We start from the raw sequence: 16777 nt of genomic DNA on the forward strand, positions 1-16777 counted from the left end.
GCTGTACTCACTTCATGAGATGCCTCTCGTAGTTCATCTGTCGTTGGTGGAAGGGCATGCATCTTTGATTCCAAAGTAGAAATCCTCTGTTCTAGCTCAGTACATTTTCGGCATGATCTCCTGGGTCTCTGGCCGGAGGAGCGCATTTTGTTTTAATCCAACTTCAAGGTGAATTGCCGTTCAGTTTTTGTTCATTGACTTGGCTGGCTCATTTAAAGTAAAAAACTAACCACTAAAGTTTCAGATTTAAATGTACTGGTTTCACTGTCGGATAGTAGTATAATAGGAATAATGCTGCAGAGGGCTCAAACAGACCGTTAAGACTTACGATAGCAGGGCGGAACACAGAGAAACCTGCAATTGGCTTTAAAACATTCCAACATACCCATACATTGTGTCTAATGGGCTATCTACCCATCCTTCATGACTCAGCACCAGGCCTGAGACCGATTCAGGAAAAACACAGTCCATCTGAGAGACAATACTTCATTCTATCTGAGGAACTTTGCAAGGAGGTAACTGTGTGTGTGTGTGTGTGTGTGTGTGTGTGTGTGTGTGTGTGTGTGATTGTCTGAGTGTGTGTTTGTGTATAAGTATATATACTCTTTTGATGCCGTGAGGGAAATTTGGTCTCTGCATTTATCCCAATCCGTGAATTAGTAAAACACACTCAGCACACAGTGAACACACAGTGAGGTGAAGCACACACTAATCCCGGCGCAGTGAGCTGCCTGCAACAACAGCTCAGCTGTGTGTGTGTGTGTGTGTGTGTGTGTGTGTGTGTGTGTGTGTGTGTGTGTGTGTGTGTGTGTGTGTGTTTGGGGAGGGGCATAGTTCTTGAGAGGGCCCCATAAAACAAACAAGGAAGTAAACTTTGTTGATGTTATTCAAGATGTCCATGACCTCTAACTACTCTGAGAGATAGAATCCCAACACAGCAGGGCAAAATCAAACAAACATTTGACAGACTTGAGATAAAAAGCTGGATTTCAAAACAGCCATTGGTGGACAATTCCGTAATGTTCAAATACACACACACCATTAAGGTGTGAATCGATGAATGGCTCAATTAGGTGATCAGAAAGACTCACTGCCACTTATGTTTAAATTAACTCAACTTTGCTCTTATCTACAGGGTCTGAGGCTCATTATCGCCATGGAGGAATAAATACAAAGCCTGCCGCAATGCTAATTCACCTGTCCGAGGTGTAATGAATGGAACTAATTTAGAAAGTGATCACATAAAAAAGGAAGCAGCTGTGCTATGAGAGACACGGCGACTGAGGCAGAGGAGATAGCAGCCTATCAGCAGCTCCCCACTCTGCTTAACCCTCTTCTGATCATTACTGACGAAAACTAAGAGGAAGTAGCCTGACGAGCCAGACCCACATTAAAATGTAGGGTCTGGACACTCACCGTTCGCAGTGCTCAGTCCGAGGGGCGGGATAATCAGTTGTCTTTCAAATTCCCTCTGCACGCAATAGGACAGCGGCAGCTATGAGTCCCATCGTTTCCCACCAGCGGAGCTGGTTGGCTAGTTCAAACGTTTGCCTACTTAATAAAAGCTTAACTCGTGTCACACTGTTTGCCAGCAGCAACATCCATCTTATTTGTTTTCAAGTAGCAGGGAATTCAAGCCAAACCGTTGCAACTCTGTCATCAATCATTATGTTAAGCCCACCTAACGACTCTATACACGATTTCATTGGCCTGATTAAGTTTCGATTTCTGGAGCTCACAAGCCAACGGAGAGTTGCTAGACTAGCCCTGGCAGCAAATGTAATTTGCGGCCGCTAGGGGCGCGTCTAGATTTCTAGGCTAAATAGGAAGGGGAATGGGGCTGAATGTGATGGTGTGTGTGTGTCTGTGTGTGTGTGTGTCTGTGTGTGTGTGAGAGAGAGAGAGAGAGAGAGAGGGAGAGAGAGAGAGAGACTAAAAACCTTCTGGGGAGCACAGAAATTTCCAGAGTCCAGACAGAGGAAAGGCTGTGGGCGCTTTTCCTTATTGATGAATCAGTCTTCAGACAGTTATGAACATCTTGTTATTAACAGTCATCAAAGGAATTTGTACATGTAAGTGAGTGTGTGTGGTGTGTGTCTGTGTGTGGGAGTGTTTGTGTGTGTGGTGTGTGTGTGGTGTGTGTGTGTGTGTGGTGTGTGTGTGTGTGTGTGTGTGTGTGTGTGTGTGTGTGTGTGTATGTGTGTGTGTGTGTGTGTGTGTGTGTGTGTGTGTGTGTGTGTGTGTGTGTGTGTGTGTATGTGCATGATTTTAAATAATGTATCTGTGGGAGTGTGAGAGACAAGGCAATGATGTCTTCCAACGGTTTAATTTGCTGGGAGTTGATCCATACCACTCTCCGCTGTACCCCATGGCACAGACACACCGCCCCGTGACATGGTCACACACTCCTCCATTCTGGCACGAGCACTCCTGGCTGCAGTTGACTCCAAACTTCCCAGCTGGGCACGGCTGGGCGCAGACTGCCCCCTGTGGTCAGGAAGAAACCCATTAGATGGAGTTGGAAGCTTTTACGTAAATTGCTCTGGCCATTGAGCTAAAATGCAAAGGCTTCATGTATACATGTGGATTCATGAGAGGCACGACCCCCTGGTAGTTTCAAATGAGTAGCACATTAGTCTGTACGTGTGTGTGACAGATCATATGTGTACAAGACTGTAAACATCTGAGTGTATTAATGCGTGGGAGTATGTCTGCATGCATCTGTATGTATCTCTGTATATATGCATGAGTAAATGTGCGTGTGTGTGTGCATGCGCGTGTGTGTGCGTGTGGGTGTGTATGTGTGTGTGTGTGTGTGTGTGTGTGTGTGTGTGAGATCTTGTGTGTGTGTGTGTGTGTGTGTGTGTGTGTGTGTGTGTGTGTGTGTGTGTGTGTGCATGTGTGTGTGTGTGTGTGTGTATGTGTGCATGTGTGTGTATGTGTGTGAGAGAGATCTCACCATCCACCCAGCAGGGCAGCTGCACAACCCTGTGATGTGATGGCACTTTCCGCCATTCTGGCACGGGCAGCGCTGCTCACAATGGGCGCCATGACTACCAGCTGGACACTCATCCCCACAGCTACCGTGTCAAAACAAACAGAGACGCCGAGCAACAGCATCAACACCTGTGACCTTTCCTCTGCTGCCGCACCCACTCTCTTCTCTAAACACAGACTAGAGGAGAACTCAGGGATATAAAAAACATGAGATTTGATGATTTAAAGATGATTTAAACTTAAAGCAAGAGTATTTCGAGTATGTAGATGTGCCCACTGGCAGTACAGTGGTAGTAATTGAGTCCACTGCTTTAACAAGCAGCCACTACAGCTTAACCCTTAAAGGTGTAGGTTTTTGAACGTTCTAAGTTCCGCAACAATTGAAGGTTCTAAAATTCTATGTTGAATTCAATGAACCCAGATATTCTTTAGAACGTTCATTTCTCAACATTCCCGTCACACCGGTGTGACGGTACTCCTTTAAGGGTTAAAGAGTGCACATGAGTTTTGTGGTCATTTTTTACTTTGAAGCTTCCGAAGGGCTGAAGCAGGAACAGGTCATTGTCTTAGCGAGGCCTTACTCAGAATACAGAAATTGACACAAAACATCAACATTTAAAATGCAATATGCAAGGATATACTAAAATCTATCATTACATACGTACTGAAAGACATGCACATGACAGACATAATAAAAGACATGAACAAAACCAAGATGTTTCAGCATTACTGAATCATATGGCTGTTTGTGAGAAGTGCCATGCAGTAACACAATGTGATTGCATTGATTGGCTGGCAGCATTTGCTATTCTTCTAGAAAAATATGAAAATCAATATAAAGATATCTTTCCTGATTGGACACCTTAACATGAAAAGAAAAAAACAAGCAAATATAGCTCTCAGCTTTTCCATTCCATAATGAGCTTCTTTTTGATCAATACAATACAGTGACACAACATGATAGGTTGCAATTGTTGTTTCCACAAAAAAATGTGCTTGTGGTGAACTCACAACTCTCCTGTGTAGCCGGGTGCACACAGGCACTCTCCCGTCTCGTGGTGGCACGTGGCACCATTCAGGCACTGGCAGGGCTGCTGACAGCCGCTGCCATAGTAACCATCATCGCAGGGGTCCTCGCAACGCCAGCCCTGGTATCCATCAGAGCACACGCAGGCTCCAGTGATGGGATTGCAGAGGGCAGCGTTTTGGCACTGGCAGCGGTTACTACAGTGGGGTCCCCAGTGACCATTGGCACAGGCTGAAAAACACACACACACACAAACATGAATGCATTATTTAAGTGAATATAAACTGGTATATGCAAGGCACACATTCACAAATCTTTGATACAGTATATTGGACCTCTAACCATTCAGATGACCCATTCAATTCATTGGAACTTTCTGCAGCATTTTGAAGAGCCATTTAATGAAAGGTTTAAATGTACAAAGTGTGATTACAATCAAACATATACACAACCTGTAGATGTACATGGTTACATTTGAAAGTGCACACATAACCAAACCCATCAACATCAGGTGCAACCACAGCAGCAATAAAACCCAGACTTGAAAAGGGACCCTCTATGCCTCCACCATCAGATGCATCTATGCACAGTAGTTTCTGAGGAGAAGCTTTGAGGCACAAGTTCTTCATTCTCTCACATCTGCTTGATGTGAATTGCCATGTTAAATGTTTCAGTGAGCATTTCAGATAGACATTCGAAAGGCCAGATGAATCAGAGTTGGGCTGAGAGAATGTCTCTTCCATACCCACTTTAAAGCTACATTTATCATGACACACATTCATTATTGACCAATCAATGCACAAAGGGACTTATCATTTTGATATAAAATGATATGGTATAACACCATAGCAGGAAGACTCAGCCAGCGATCACTGTACTGCACTGCAATCTTTGTAGATAGGTTCTCCGTTTGAACACAAAAAAAGATGTCTGACAGTGGAGAAAATCAAAATGTAACTTAAAATGCTGAAGCAAGTTTGGCAGACACTGGTTTTAGATACGTAAACAAAACAAAAAAACGATCACAATGAACCACTCAGTGTGCTTTACTGTATGTGTTCCTCAGACGCTCAAAACTTGTCCAGGATGAGCCTATGTAGACCATGTACATCTGTAAACTGATCTCAATTAAGAAGAGCACATTTTAGAACCTTCCATTTGCATGGGCACAGTTGAAGGAAGACCAGGATTCAATGAATTACGTAACGTCTGGCCATGAACAAGCTTTTGATGTAAAGTGCCTCTACAGATCGCAGTAACAAAATTAGGAGAGCTCAATTTCTGCAATTGCAAAAGGAAAATTAGATTGTGAATAGATAGATAGATAGATAGATAGATAGATAGATACTTTATTGATCCCCAAGGGAAAATTCAAGGTCTCAATAGCATAGACATCACACACAACATTCACTAACAGCAGAAAAAGTAATTACAAGTATTTATTATACGGCTCTTCACAATGCTAGTAGAACGCTCCATTGACTTGAATGGGATTTCCCAACGTTCTACGGTAAAATAAATTCATGTAATTACCGCTGCAAACATATAATTACCACTGTCAATGGCAACGGTTTTGTGGTGCTGATCATATCACTCCGCAAGTATTCCGGTCACTTTTTGCATTGGAACTTCATTCAAAAGTGAAAGCAGACGGTTGATCAGCTGTGTTCTAAAGAATGTTTGAATCAAGTTCAGCGTGTGTTGCAAACTATTTGTTTCTCAGCAAAAGCCACGACGAAACGGTAACAATTAAGTGTAAAGCGACATATCGTGGAGTTTATTTTTTCGTTTTGGCAAGTAGCCGTAATAAGCGGGATAATGTATAGAACGCCGGTCATCATGGGAAAATAAGTCCCTTTAGGGCGAAACAAGACCCCGACGCGCCGGTTCGCCCTGTCGGGACTTATTTTCCCCATAATGACCGGCGTTCTATACATTATCCCGCTGTTACTGTTATTATACGGCTCTTCACAATGCAAGTAGAACGCTCCATTGACTTGAATGGGATTTCCGAAAGTTCTAGCGGTCATTATTGGGAAAGGACCTCTGAAAACAAGAATGACCGCTGTCAATGGCAACGGAGTTTTTTGACTCTATGATGATGGTCTGTCAAATGAACATTGGCATGGATACTACTAGGACAGAAACCATTTGTATTCTAACAGCTTGAACCTTACACAATTTGTGGTGATGACCTTGCAGAACCTTACAAAGAACAGCACATGGCACCAACACTCTGACTTTGGCTGGGTGATAACACATCTGAGCTTTCCATCCAACTACTCATCTGTCCAGTGGATTCATTTGGTCAAGTATGAGTTTAGAAACTTGTATCCATTATTTTTGCAAACGTCCTGAGTGTGTGTTGTGTGTGCTTGTCTATCTGTGTGTGTGTGTGTGTGTGTGTGTAGCTTAACTACAAGGCCTTTTCACACAGAGATCCCGCTAAATTTGCGGGAAGAGGAGACGTCATTTTGCCGTCTTTTTGTGTCTGAAAGCGAGGTGAAAATTTGCCGGCCTGCTGATCTGTTCACATGATGCGGCATTTTGGGGAGCCAGGAGGCAGGATCAGCTATAGTAAATTAAATTGTGACGTGCAACAGGGGGCGTGTAGAGTGATTGTTATGATGAATGATAAGTTCTTTAAGGAATTTTGTGGCCACTGAAGGGCATCGGTAAGAATGCACTCTTGAAGATGTTCAAGGGGAGTCTTGGGTATTTATTAAATAATAAATCAGTAATTACATTATAATTGTATCTATTGGTGTGGGTGTGTGTGTGTGTGTGTGTGTGTGTGTGGTTTCTGAAAGGGAAACAGAAATGACAAAGGAGAATAATTACTCCTAAATGCAGTGCTATAAGAAATTAGCATCCATAGCCTAGCCAACATACAAATATGAAATAGCCTGGCCTACAATAAGCTAACACAAAATGCTCCATTAATAGTTATGAAGATAGCTTGTCAAACAGTACTGTTTCCCCTCATAATATACCAAATGACGACATAAACATCCATTTTACAGATATCTCAACACCATAAGCATGATTATACAAGATAAGAAGACGGCAGATAAATATAAAGCACTGTAATCTCAATCGGGTAAAGTCGGCGAAAATAATTCAAGGTAAAAGTTTACCTCCACGATTGAAATCAAGCAAAGTTGAGACATAAATCCTGCCTAAATGTACACCATGAAACATATAAACAACAATAAGGAATCGTACTTACAGTTCTGGACGCACACAAGACACAAGATGCATGAAATAACTACAAACTAAGCATGTGGATTAAACAGTGAAACATGGCACCTCTCCCCAAACTTTCTGAATATTACTGTACACGCTTCATTCACATGTGCACGGAGGAGGCGCTCTGATTGGCTGATGCTATTATTACTAAATGTCAATCTGGCACTCATGTCAGACCCTTTGTCACAGCTGCCCCCAAATTTGTCCCATCAAATTTGTCACTTGGGGAGGGGCTGATAAGTGTCAGGAAGGTCAGGAAGAGCAACGAGGCGCTAATGGCCTGGTGTGGGTCTTCTCCTTCACCTTGATGACAGCGGGCGGACTTCGTCCGTCGGTCCCTGATGACGCTTGGTGACCACCAACAGGCCAGAGGGCCCCTTGGCAGTTGAGGGTCCACCACCATCACGACGGCCCCGGGCTGCAGCTGAGATGGTCCCCAGCCACTTGGACCTGGTCTGCAGTGACGGAGGTAGCTTGGATGAAGTGGCTCCAGAACTGATCTGCTAACACCTGAGCATGCCTCCAGCGGCGCTCAGCAGAGATCAGACTCTGTGTAGATGGCTTGAGGGAGTGAGGGATCCAGCCGCCCATGAGGAGCAGATTGGGTGTCACGGGGTCCACATCAGCTACATCTGTGGAGACGAGCCTAGAGGTTTCGGAGTTTAAAACCCTCCACTTCTATCAGCACTGTCCTCAGGACCTCTTCAGGGACAGGCTGAGTCTGAATAGTGGGTGTACAGTGCCTTGACAGATTTCACTTCCCGCCCCCACACGCTCAAAATGTGGAGCACTTGGAGGGTTGAACTGGAATTGATCTGGTAATTTCTACGAGGTGATCTTGGAGGGTGGGATGCATGGCTTTGAAGGCTTCTTGCAGCTCTCTAGAACCACCACGGAAGTTAGTTCCTTGATCCGATAGGAGCTCTGCAGGTTTGCCTCCGTGCAAATGAACCCAGGAGAGGGCCATTAGGAAGGAGTCTCAGGGAGGCTGGACAGAATGTCCAGGTGCACTGCCCGGGTTGTGAGGCATTTAAACAGGATGCCCCACCGCTTTCATGACGACGACGACCCACTTTCACTGTAAATGGGCCAAAGCAGTCCATTCCCGCTGAGAAGAATGGGGGCTTCATCAGCCGTAGCCTTGCTGGTGGGAGATCTGCCATTTTGGGGACGGAAGGCATAGCTCTCCACATCTGGCAATCTGTGCAGGCATGCTGATGGCTTTTGACAGCTTCACGGCCTTGCAAGATCCAGTACTTGCGACGCAGCTCCGCAAACAGGCGCCTGACCCTGGGTGGCGACACTGCCGACATCCTGGATGATGAGCCGGGTGACTTTGTGCTGAGGGTCCAGGACCACTGGGTGGATGGCATCCAGGTCCAGCTGGTCGCTGCGACGAAGCCTCCTCCAACACGGATAAGACACACAGTGTCATCGCACTCTGGGCTAGAGCACGAGCCGGCTGGTCGCTGACACTGGCTTTCCGCACGTAGCAGGTCAAACTCCTCCGGAAGCTCTCCTGCTGGGCTTGTCTCAGAACTCTCGCCCGGGATCCCTGTAGTCCTCGGCCGACACTGGCCTGGTCGGGTGGGTCACTTCCCCATGGCGGGATCGCACAACAGCTTCACCATGTCTTTGAGGGAGGAGAACTGGTGAGCAGTAGGAGACGATGAGCTCTGAGTAGTCGTGTTGAGGCAGCAGACTGTGGTTTACGCGAGCTCAGCAGTGTCCTCCAGCTCCACTGTGGCAGGTGTCATAGGCCAGAACTCTGGTGATTGCTGCAGGAACCCTGGGCCTTTGTTCCACCTACTGTCGTGGCTCAACTCTAGCAGTGTCTTGCCTCGCGGTGATGTCGCCAGCTGGGTTATTAGTCAATCCACGCACCTCCACGCATGGACATCAGTCAGGTCCTGGATCTCGTGACTCGTGGTCCCGACAAATACTTTATAGCGGCAGGAGTCAGAACGGACCCAGGTAAGGACTGTGGTGGAATCGGGTCCACAGCATGACTTCACTGATGGGCAAGGTGAGCTCGCTGCAGAAGGGAAGCCAGCTGGCTCCTGTCAGTGCAGCGCACAACCGAGCCTGGGCATTGACAGCTGCTTCTTTGGGGCCACTCGCGATCTTGCAGATAAGAAGGACACCTCTACCCGCTGTCGGGGACTCTTAGTTCTGAGGTAGGCTACAGAACCGTAAGCCTTTTCGGACGATCTGCAAAGACGCAGTTCTCTTTGCAGCTTGAGATGTCCAGCTCATGGCTCACGTAGCACCGGGTAGGGAGATCTCTGAGAGATGCTGCAGCTCCTCTTCCCATTCCAGCCAGGGTTGTAGCACATCCTCAGGAAGTGAGGGATCATCCCACTCTCTCCGCTTGTCCCACAAGTGCTGCACTAGGACTTTGGCTCGGTCGTGAAAGGGACAATGAATCCCAAGGGATCGTTATAAGCGGGCCAGGACTCTGTAAATGTTCCTCATGGTGGGTATAGGATGGTCTGGCATCCGTACTTGTACCTCAAGGTGTCCTCGAAGTTGCAGAGCCAACGGAGCCCTAGAGCTAGCTCCTGTGGGTCAGCACTGGACTCGTTGAGCCATAGCTCGCTGCTCTCTGACCTGGCTTCCTTTTGCAAATGGCTGATTGAGTCAGGGATGTTGCTGGCCCATTGACGAGCTCTAATCCTCCAGATGCCAGGAGTAAGGTGATCTTGTCCACGAACCGTCGAAGCCGTCCCACAGAGGAGAGACTCTGGAGGCAGTTATCGACATAGAATCCACTTCTATGGCCACCCGTACATCCTCATCTTGCTGGCAGTGGTCAACAACGTGTTTCTGTAAATAAGGTAGCACAGCAGGGGCTACATGTTGTGCCGAATGGCAAGACCCGCCAGACGTAGGTGTTTGGTGGTTTCTCTGTCTCCATATTGGCGCCACAGAAAGCTGCAAGGGCCTGTCTTCGGGAGTAGCTCACCTGATGGAACATGCCCTTGATATCGCTGCTTACTGCAACGGGCATTACGTTCTCTGAAGCGCAGTAGGACAATCGAGGAGGCTGGAACTCAGAGTAGGGCTCCGGCAGCAACAGCCTCGCTCAGGTTGTCCCCTTGTACAATGAATGAGCAGTTAAAAAGACAATCCTGTTCTTGCCATTGTGGGACACCATGTGGTGGGATGTACCCAGGATTCTGCTGCACTTTGAGCTCCTCTGGCACCTTTGACTGCATAGCCGCCTTCTCCAGCTTGTTAATCTCTGCACAGTACGCCACTGCTTCTGGATCTTTGGAGAGGCGCCTCTGTGCTGCGGAGGTTAGCCAACACAGCCTCTTTTGGGTGCATTCAGCTGTGGCATATTCTTCACCCGTAGGGAGGGAGTAGCGATCGCTGGATACCATCTACGCCGACGCGGTGGTCTTCTTCCAACAGGATAGCATCCTGATCCTGCCTGGAACGAAAGTGACCAGCTTCTCACTCCTATAGGGGAGAACATCCAGCTGCTACAATCTTCCACACCTGCAGGAGCCTCCGCAGTCGGGAGAAGGTTGACAGGTGCATGCAACTCTGTTCAGTGGTCTGTGGCTTCCTCTGCACAACTGGCCCCTGTAGTGTTCAGCCTAACCTCGCCTTTCACCGCTGCTGGAGTCCCGGGGGTCCCAGGCGCACTGGTTCCACCACTGGTGTGACGAGGTGAGGGTGGTCAGACCCAATCAAGAGCAGAGGGCGCACGCCATCTAGATCCTTGAGCGGGATCCCTCTCAGGTGTTTGTGTTTCCTTGGAAGCGCCTTTCACGCATGAGTGTTCGGCCAGGACTAACTGCTCGGCTGTAAAAGCCCGCAGTATCTTGGAAGGACTTCTTCGGCTGGTCCACTGGCGAGATGGAGAACGCACACAGTAGTGCCATGTAGGACTTGAGATCTTGGACGGACTGTCCCAGGGCCAGGTCCCGGGCAGGCCTCGAGCTTGAGGCTGCGGGCAGCTGCTGGGAGTAGAATGGTCCTCTCCAACCATCATCTAGGATGGCATAATGCCTCTAGGGCATGAGGGCCATTCCGCAGCAACACTCTGCCCACAGGAGTACCTGATTGCAGCCTGACCGCCTGTCCACAAGACGTCGTTGACGGTGGGTGTGCTCTGCAAAGCAGGCTAGGGTTCTCTGTGGCAGGCTTCGCGATTCCCATCATGCGGGGCAGATTGGCGTCACGGCCATGCAGTGCCTGCAGGTGTTTGCCTTGCACTTGTGACACAGCATCTCAGACGACATTGGCTGCCTGGTGCAGTCCGCCGCAACACCAGCATCTTTGTTCGCCCTGATCCACGCCGCCTTCTGCTCCACCGTGAGCAACTTGAAAGTTAGTACCAATGGCCGGGCGAAGTGCTGGTTGTTGTTGCAGAAGGGCAATAGGGCGGTTTTCTCCTGTTTGGCATTGAGGTTGGCGGCTGTTGCTGGGGCATTCTCAGGCTGATCCGCGGGTGTGTAAGATGTTAGTGACTTTGGCACCCTTGCTGTCTTGGCGACGATCAGTCCTGACTTTGCCTGCCCTTTTTCTCCCTCATGCCCCGGAGGCTCACATTATTGACCGGCTGCATCTTCCAACTCGTGAATTGAGCCAGTCAGAGAAGTGCAGGAGGGTTGGTATTGTGATGCGCCAGGGTACAGAACCCTTGAACTCCTCACCATGTCGCGGAGGCAACTTAGACAGAAGCTCGATACGCGGGGAGCCACAGCAGAGTTCGGGTCTGGCCTCGTCCCAAGCTGATTCAACAGGCCCACCAGTGATCTTATTTTGAAGTGCGAACCTCTTTGAAGCCTTTGGTGTCGCTTTACGTGCAACGCCTCTGGCATCCATCAGGTCCGCTGACAGCCTGAGAGCCAGCTGGTGTGGTTGTCCCAGAGGTGCCTTAGGCTGTCCATGGTATCCGGGTAAGGCTGAGGGGAGTTGGTGTATGAATCAGCGATGAGCAGAGCGCCTTTCATGCTTTTAAGTGATCGACTGTATCTGAACTTAAAGCCCAAGGCCCTCCTTTGGCAGCAGAGATTCCCTCCAGCATCCTTCAGCGAACTCCCCTTTGGGTCACCTTTAGTGAATGGAGGGATTTTGCCTTGGCCCACGGTACACAGTCTCCTCTGGGGGCAGATATTGGCTCACCAAACTCTGACTCTGATGGCGCATGGTTGACAATACCCTGGGGGTTGGTACCCTGGGTACTGGCTGTGGAGGTTGAGGTAGCACTGGACGCCGGACTCGAACGGGTGCATTTCTGGTAGGCGCCAGCTCTTCACTAAGTCCTTGCCGGGTGGGCTTAGCTGCTCCGCTCCTCTGTTATCGGAGGGAGGCAGGGGCCAGTCACCGGGCCATCTCCTGGAGGCAACACATATGCACTGGGTTGAGCAGGCGTGGTGGTGGCGGTCCAGCGACTGGGACCAATCATTTTCCCAAGCTTAATAGACGTGAGTATTGGATGTGGGGCACCACCGAAGAGAGAAGGAGGAGGAGCAGATGGCCATTGAGGCGTGCGCGCAGTGCAGCTACGCCGCAGGCTACCGCAGGTCCAACATCTGCTGCATCTCGCTGGTTATCCTCCACTATTCTATGCAGGACAGTCATGACGCCAGGAACAGCTTCAATGATGGGCTGACTTTGTGGCGCCCGCAGGTGTGCTCTGCAAGGGGGCAGTTGTTCAGGTAAGTAGACAGAGTGCCTTTGATGCCTGTGCTGGGCGCCACACTCTTCATCCAGAGCTGGAGGTGTGAGAGGCGCTATCCTGGCGTAATCTCTCTGGAAGCTCCCTCCATGCTAAGGATAGCGCCTGTTGCCCTGGTAAGTAAGCTGCATCATGAGGGGGGTATGGACCAGGGGCTGGGAAGGGAGACAGCATAATCCCTCCATCCAGGCTGGCTGCCTTACCAGACGGGGGCGGGACGACATCTGCAGGTATGGCTCCTTCTCTGGACTGGAAACATCTTCAATAATCCTCGTGACCACACTATTCTCGGGCTGGGCCTCCATTGTTATGATGAATGATAAGTTCTTTATGAATTTTGTGGCCACTGAAGGGGCATCGGTAAGAATGCACCTTGAAGATGTTCAAGGGGAGTCTTGGTATTTTATTAAATAATAAATCAGTAATTACATTATAATTGTATCTATTGGTGTGGGTGTGTGTGTGTGTGTGTGTGTGTGTGTGGTTTCTGAAAAGGAAACAGAAATGACAAAGGAGAATAATTACTCCTAAAATGCAGTGCTATAAGAAATTAGGCATCCATAGCCTAGCTAACATACAAATATGAAATAGCCTATTTACAATAAGCTAACAACAAAAATGCTCCATTAATAGTTATGAAGATAGCTTGTCAAAACAGTACTGTTTCCCTCATAATATACCAAATGATCTATTACAAACATCCATTTTACAGATATCTCAACACCATAAGCATGATTATACAAGATAAGAAGACGGCAGATAAATATAAAGCACTGTAATCTCACGTGGGTAAAGTCACAAGAAAATAATTCGCTAAAAAAAGCTTACCTCCCACCGATTGAAAAAGCAAAGTTGAGACATAAATCCTGCCTAAATGTACACCATGAAACATATAAACAACAATAAGGAATCGCATTCCTACAGTTCTGACCTTCAATAAGACACAAGATGCATGAAATAACCACAAACTAAGCATGTGGATTAAACATGAAACATGGACCCTCTCCCCAAACTTTTCTGAATATTACTGTAATACTTCATTCACATGGAGTGAGTAGGAGGCTCTCTGATTGGCTGATGCTATTATTACTAAATGTCAATCTGGCACTCATGTCAGACCCTTTTGTCACAGCCGCCTCAAATTTGTCCCATCAAATTTGTCACTCTGCGGAGGGGCTGATAAGTGTCAGGAAGGTCAGAAGAAAGTAACGGAGGCCACGGGCCTGGTGGTGGCCCTCTCCCTTCACCTGATGACAGCGGTGCGGGACCGTCTGTCGGGTCCCTGGGATGACGCCAGACCCGACCAACAGGGCCAGGAGGGCCCTTGGCAGTTGAGGGTCCACCACCATCGCACGCTCCCGGCTGCAGCTGAGATAATCCTTGTGCCACTTGGACCTGGTCTGCAGTGATCGGGAGTGTAGCTGATGAAGGGCTCCAGAACTGATCTGCCCATAATATTCCGAGCATTTGCCTCCACGGCGGCTCCTCAGCAGATCAGACCTGTGTAGATGGCTTGAGGGAGTGAGGGATCCAGCCTCCCATGAGGAGCAGATTGGGTGTCACGGGTCCACATCAGCTACATCTGTGGAGACGTGAGCCTAGAGGTTTCGGAAGTTTAAAACCCCTCCACTTCTATATCAGCACTGTCCTCAGGACCCTCTTCAGGACAGGCTGAGTCTGAATAGTGGTGTACAGTGCCTTTGACAGATTTCACTTCCTCGCCCCACATTAAAATGTGGAGCACTTGGAGTGGCTGGAACTGGAATTGGGATCTGGTACTTACCAGGTGATCTTGGAGGGGTGGGATGCATGGCCTTGAAGGCTTCTTGCAGCTCTCTAGAACCACCACGAAGTTAGTTCCTTGATCCTTTAGGGAGCTCTGCAGGTTTGGTTCTCCGGTGCAAAATGAACCTGCGGAGGGCCATTAGGAAGGAGTTCAGGTCGCAGGCTGACAGAATGTCCAGGTGCATCTTCCGTTCGGTTGGGAGGCATTTTAAACAGGATGCCCCACCGTCTTTTCATGACGACGACCCACTTTCACCGTAAATGGGCCAAAGCAGTCCATTCCCCGCTTGAGTAGAATGGGGGGGCTTCATCAGCCGTGAAGCCTTGCTGGCGGGAGAGATCTGCCATTTTGGGTACGGAAGGCATAGCTCTCCACATCTGGCAATCTGTGCAGGCATGCTGATGGCGCTGGACAAAGCCAATGGCTCTTGTAAGATCCAGTAAGTACTTATGGCGCAGCTCCTCGCAAACAGGCGCCTGACCCTGGGTGGCGACACTCGTCGACATCCTGGATGATGAGCCGGGTGACTTTGTGCTGAGGGTCCAGGACCACTGGGTGGATGGCATCCAGGTCCAGTTGGTCGCCACGACGGGGCCTCCTCCAACACGGATAAGACACACAGTGTCATCGTGACTCTGGGGCTAGAGCACGTAGCCGGGCTGGTCGTTGACACTGGCTTTCCGCACGTAGCAGGTCAAACTCCTCCGGGAAGCTCTCCTGCTGGGCTTGTTCAGAACTTCTCCGCCCAAGCATCCCTGTAGTCCCTCGGTCGGTGACACTGGCCTGGTCGGTTGTCACCCATGGCGGATCGCACAACAGCTTCAACCATGTCTTTGGAGGGAGGAGAACTGGTGAGCAGTAGACTCCATGAGCTCTGGAGTAGTCGTGGCTGAGGCAGCAGACTGTAGGTTTTACGGCAGCGCTCAGCAGTGTCCTCCAGCTCCACTGTGGCAGGTGTCATAGGCCAGAACTCTGGTGATTGCTGCAGGAACCCTGGGCCTTTGTTCCACCTACTGTCGCGGGTTCAACTCTGGCAGTGTCTTGCCTCGTGTGATGTCGTCCAGCTGGGTTATTAGCCAATCCACGTGCCTCCACGCATGGACATCAGTCAGGTCCTGGATCTCGGTGACTCGTGTCCCGACAAATACTTTATAGCGGCATGAGTCAGAACGGGACCCAGGTAAGGACTGTGGTGGAATCGGGTCCACAGCATGACTTCACTGATGGGCAAGGTGAGCTCGCTGCAGAAGGGGAAGCCAGCTGGGCTCCTGTCAGTGCAGCGCTGCTTCGAGCCTGGGCATTGACAGCTGCTTCTTTGGGGCCACTCGCGATCTTGCAGATAAGAAGGACACCTCTACCCGGCTGTCGGGACTCTTAGTTCTGAGGTAGGCTACAGAACCGTAAGCCTTTTCGGACGATCTGCAAAGACGTGCAGTTCTCTCTTGCAGCTTGAGATGTCCAGCTCATGGCTCACGTGAAGCACCGGGTAGGGAGATCTCTGAGAGATGCTGCAGCTCCTCTTCCCATTCCAGCCAGGGTTGTAGCACATCCTCAGGAAGTGAGGGATCATCCCACTCTCTCCGCTTGTCCCACAAGTGCTGCACTAGGACTTTGGCTCGGTCGTGAAAGGGGACAATGAATCCCAAGGGATCGCATTACAAGCGGCCAGGACTCTGTAAATGTTCCTCATGGTGGGTATAGGATGGTCTGGCATCCCGGTACTTGTACCTCAAGGTGTCCGAGTTGCAGAGCCAACGGAGCCTAGAGCTAGCTCCTGTGGGTCAGCACTGGACTCGTTGAGCCATAGCTCGCTGCTCTCTGACCTGGCTTCCTTTGCAAATGGCTGATTGAGTCAGGGGATGTTGCTGGCCCATTGACGCAGCCTCGAATCCTCCAGATGCCAGGAGTAAGGTGATCTTGTCCACGAACCGTCGAGCTTCGTCCACAGAGGAGAGACTCTGGAGGCAGTTATCGACATAGAACGACCTCTCTATGGCCACCCGTACATCCTCATCTTGCTGGC

The 16777-nt window shown here is 49.2% G+C and overlaps 1 protein-coding gene across 1 annotated transcript in view; it reads right to left on the minus strand.

Moving 5' to 3' along the window:
* Positions 1-16777, minus strand: part of LOC125307290 (multiple epidermal growth factor-like domains protein 11) — a 128518-nt gene that overhangs the window by 24803 nt on the left and 86938 nt on the right. Inside the window, exons 5-7 of the mRNA XM_048263186.1 lie at positions 4009-4255; positions 2960-3080; positions 2351-2487 (exon numbers count right to left, since the gene is read on the minus strand). Coding sequence (XP_048119143.1) covers positions 2351-2487; positions 2960-3080; positions 4009-4255 — 505 coding nt within the window. The remainder of the gene's footprint in view (positions 1-2350; positions 2488-2959; positions 3081-4008; positions 4256-16777) is intronic.

Source organism: Alosa alosa, chromosome 14 (genome assembly GCF_017589495.1).
Source record: "Alosa alosa isolate M-15738 ecotype Scorff River chromosome 14, AALO_Geno_1.1, whole genome shotgun sequence".
NCBI classification, from domain to species: Eukaryota; Metazoa; Chordata; class Actinopteri; order Clupeiformes; family Clupeidae; genus Alosa; species Alosa alosa.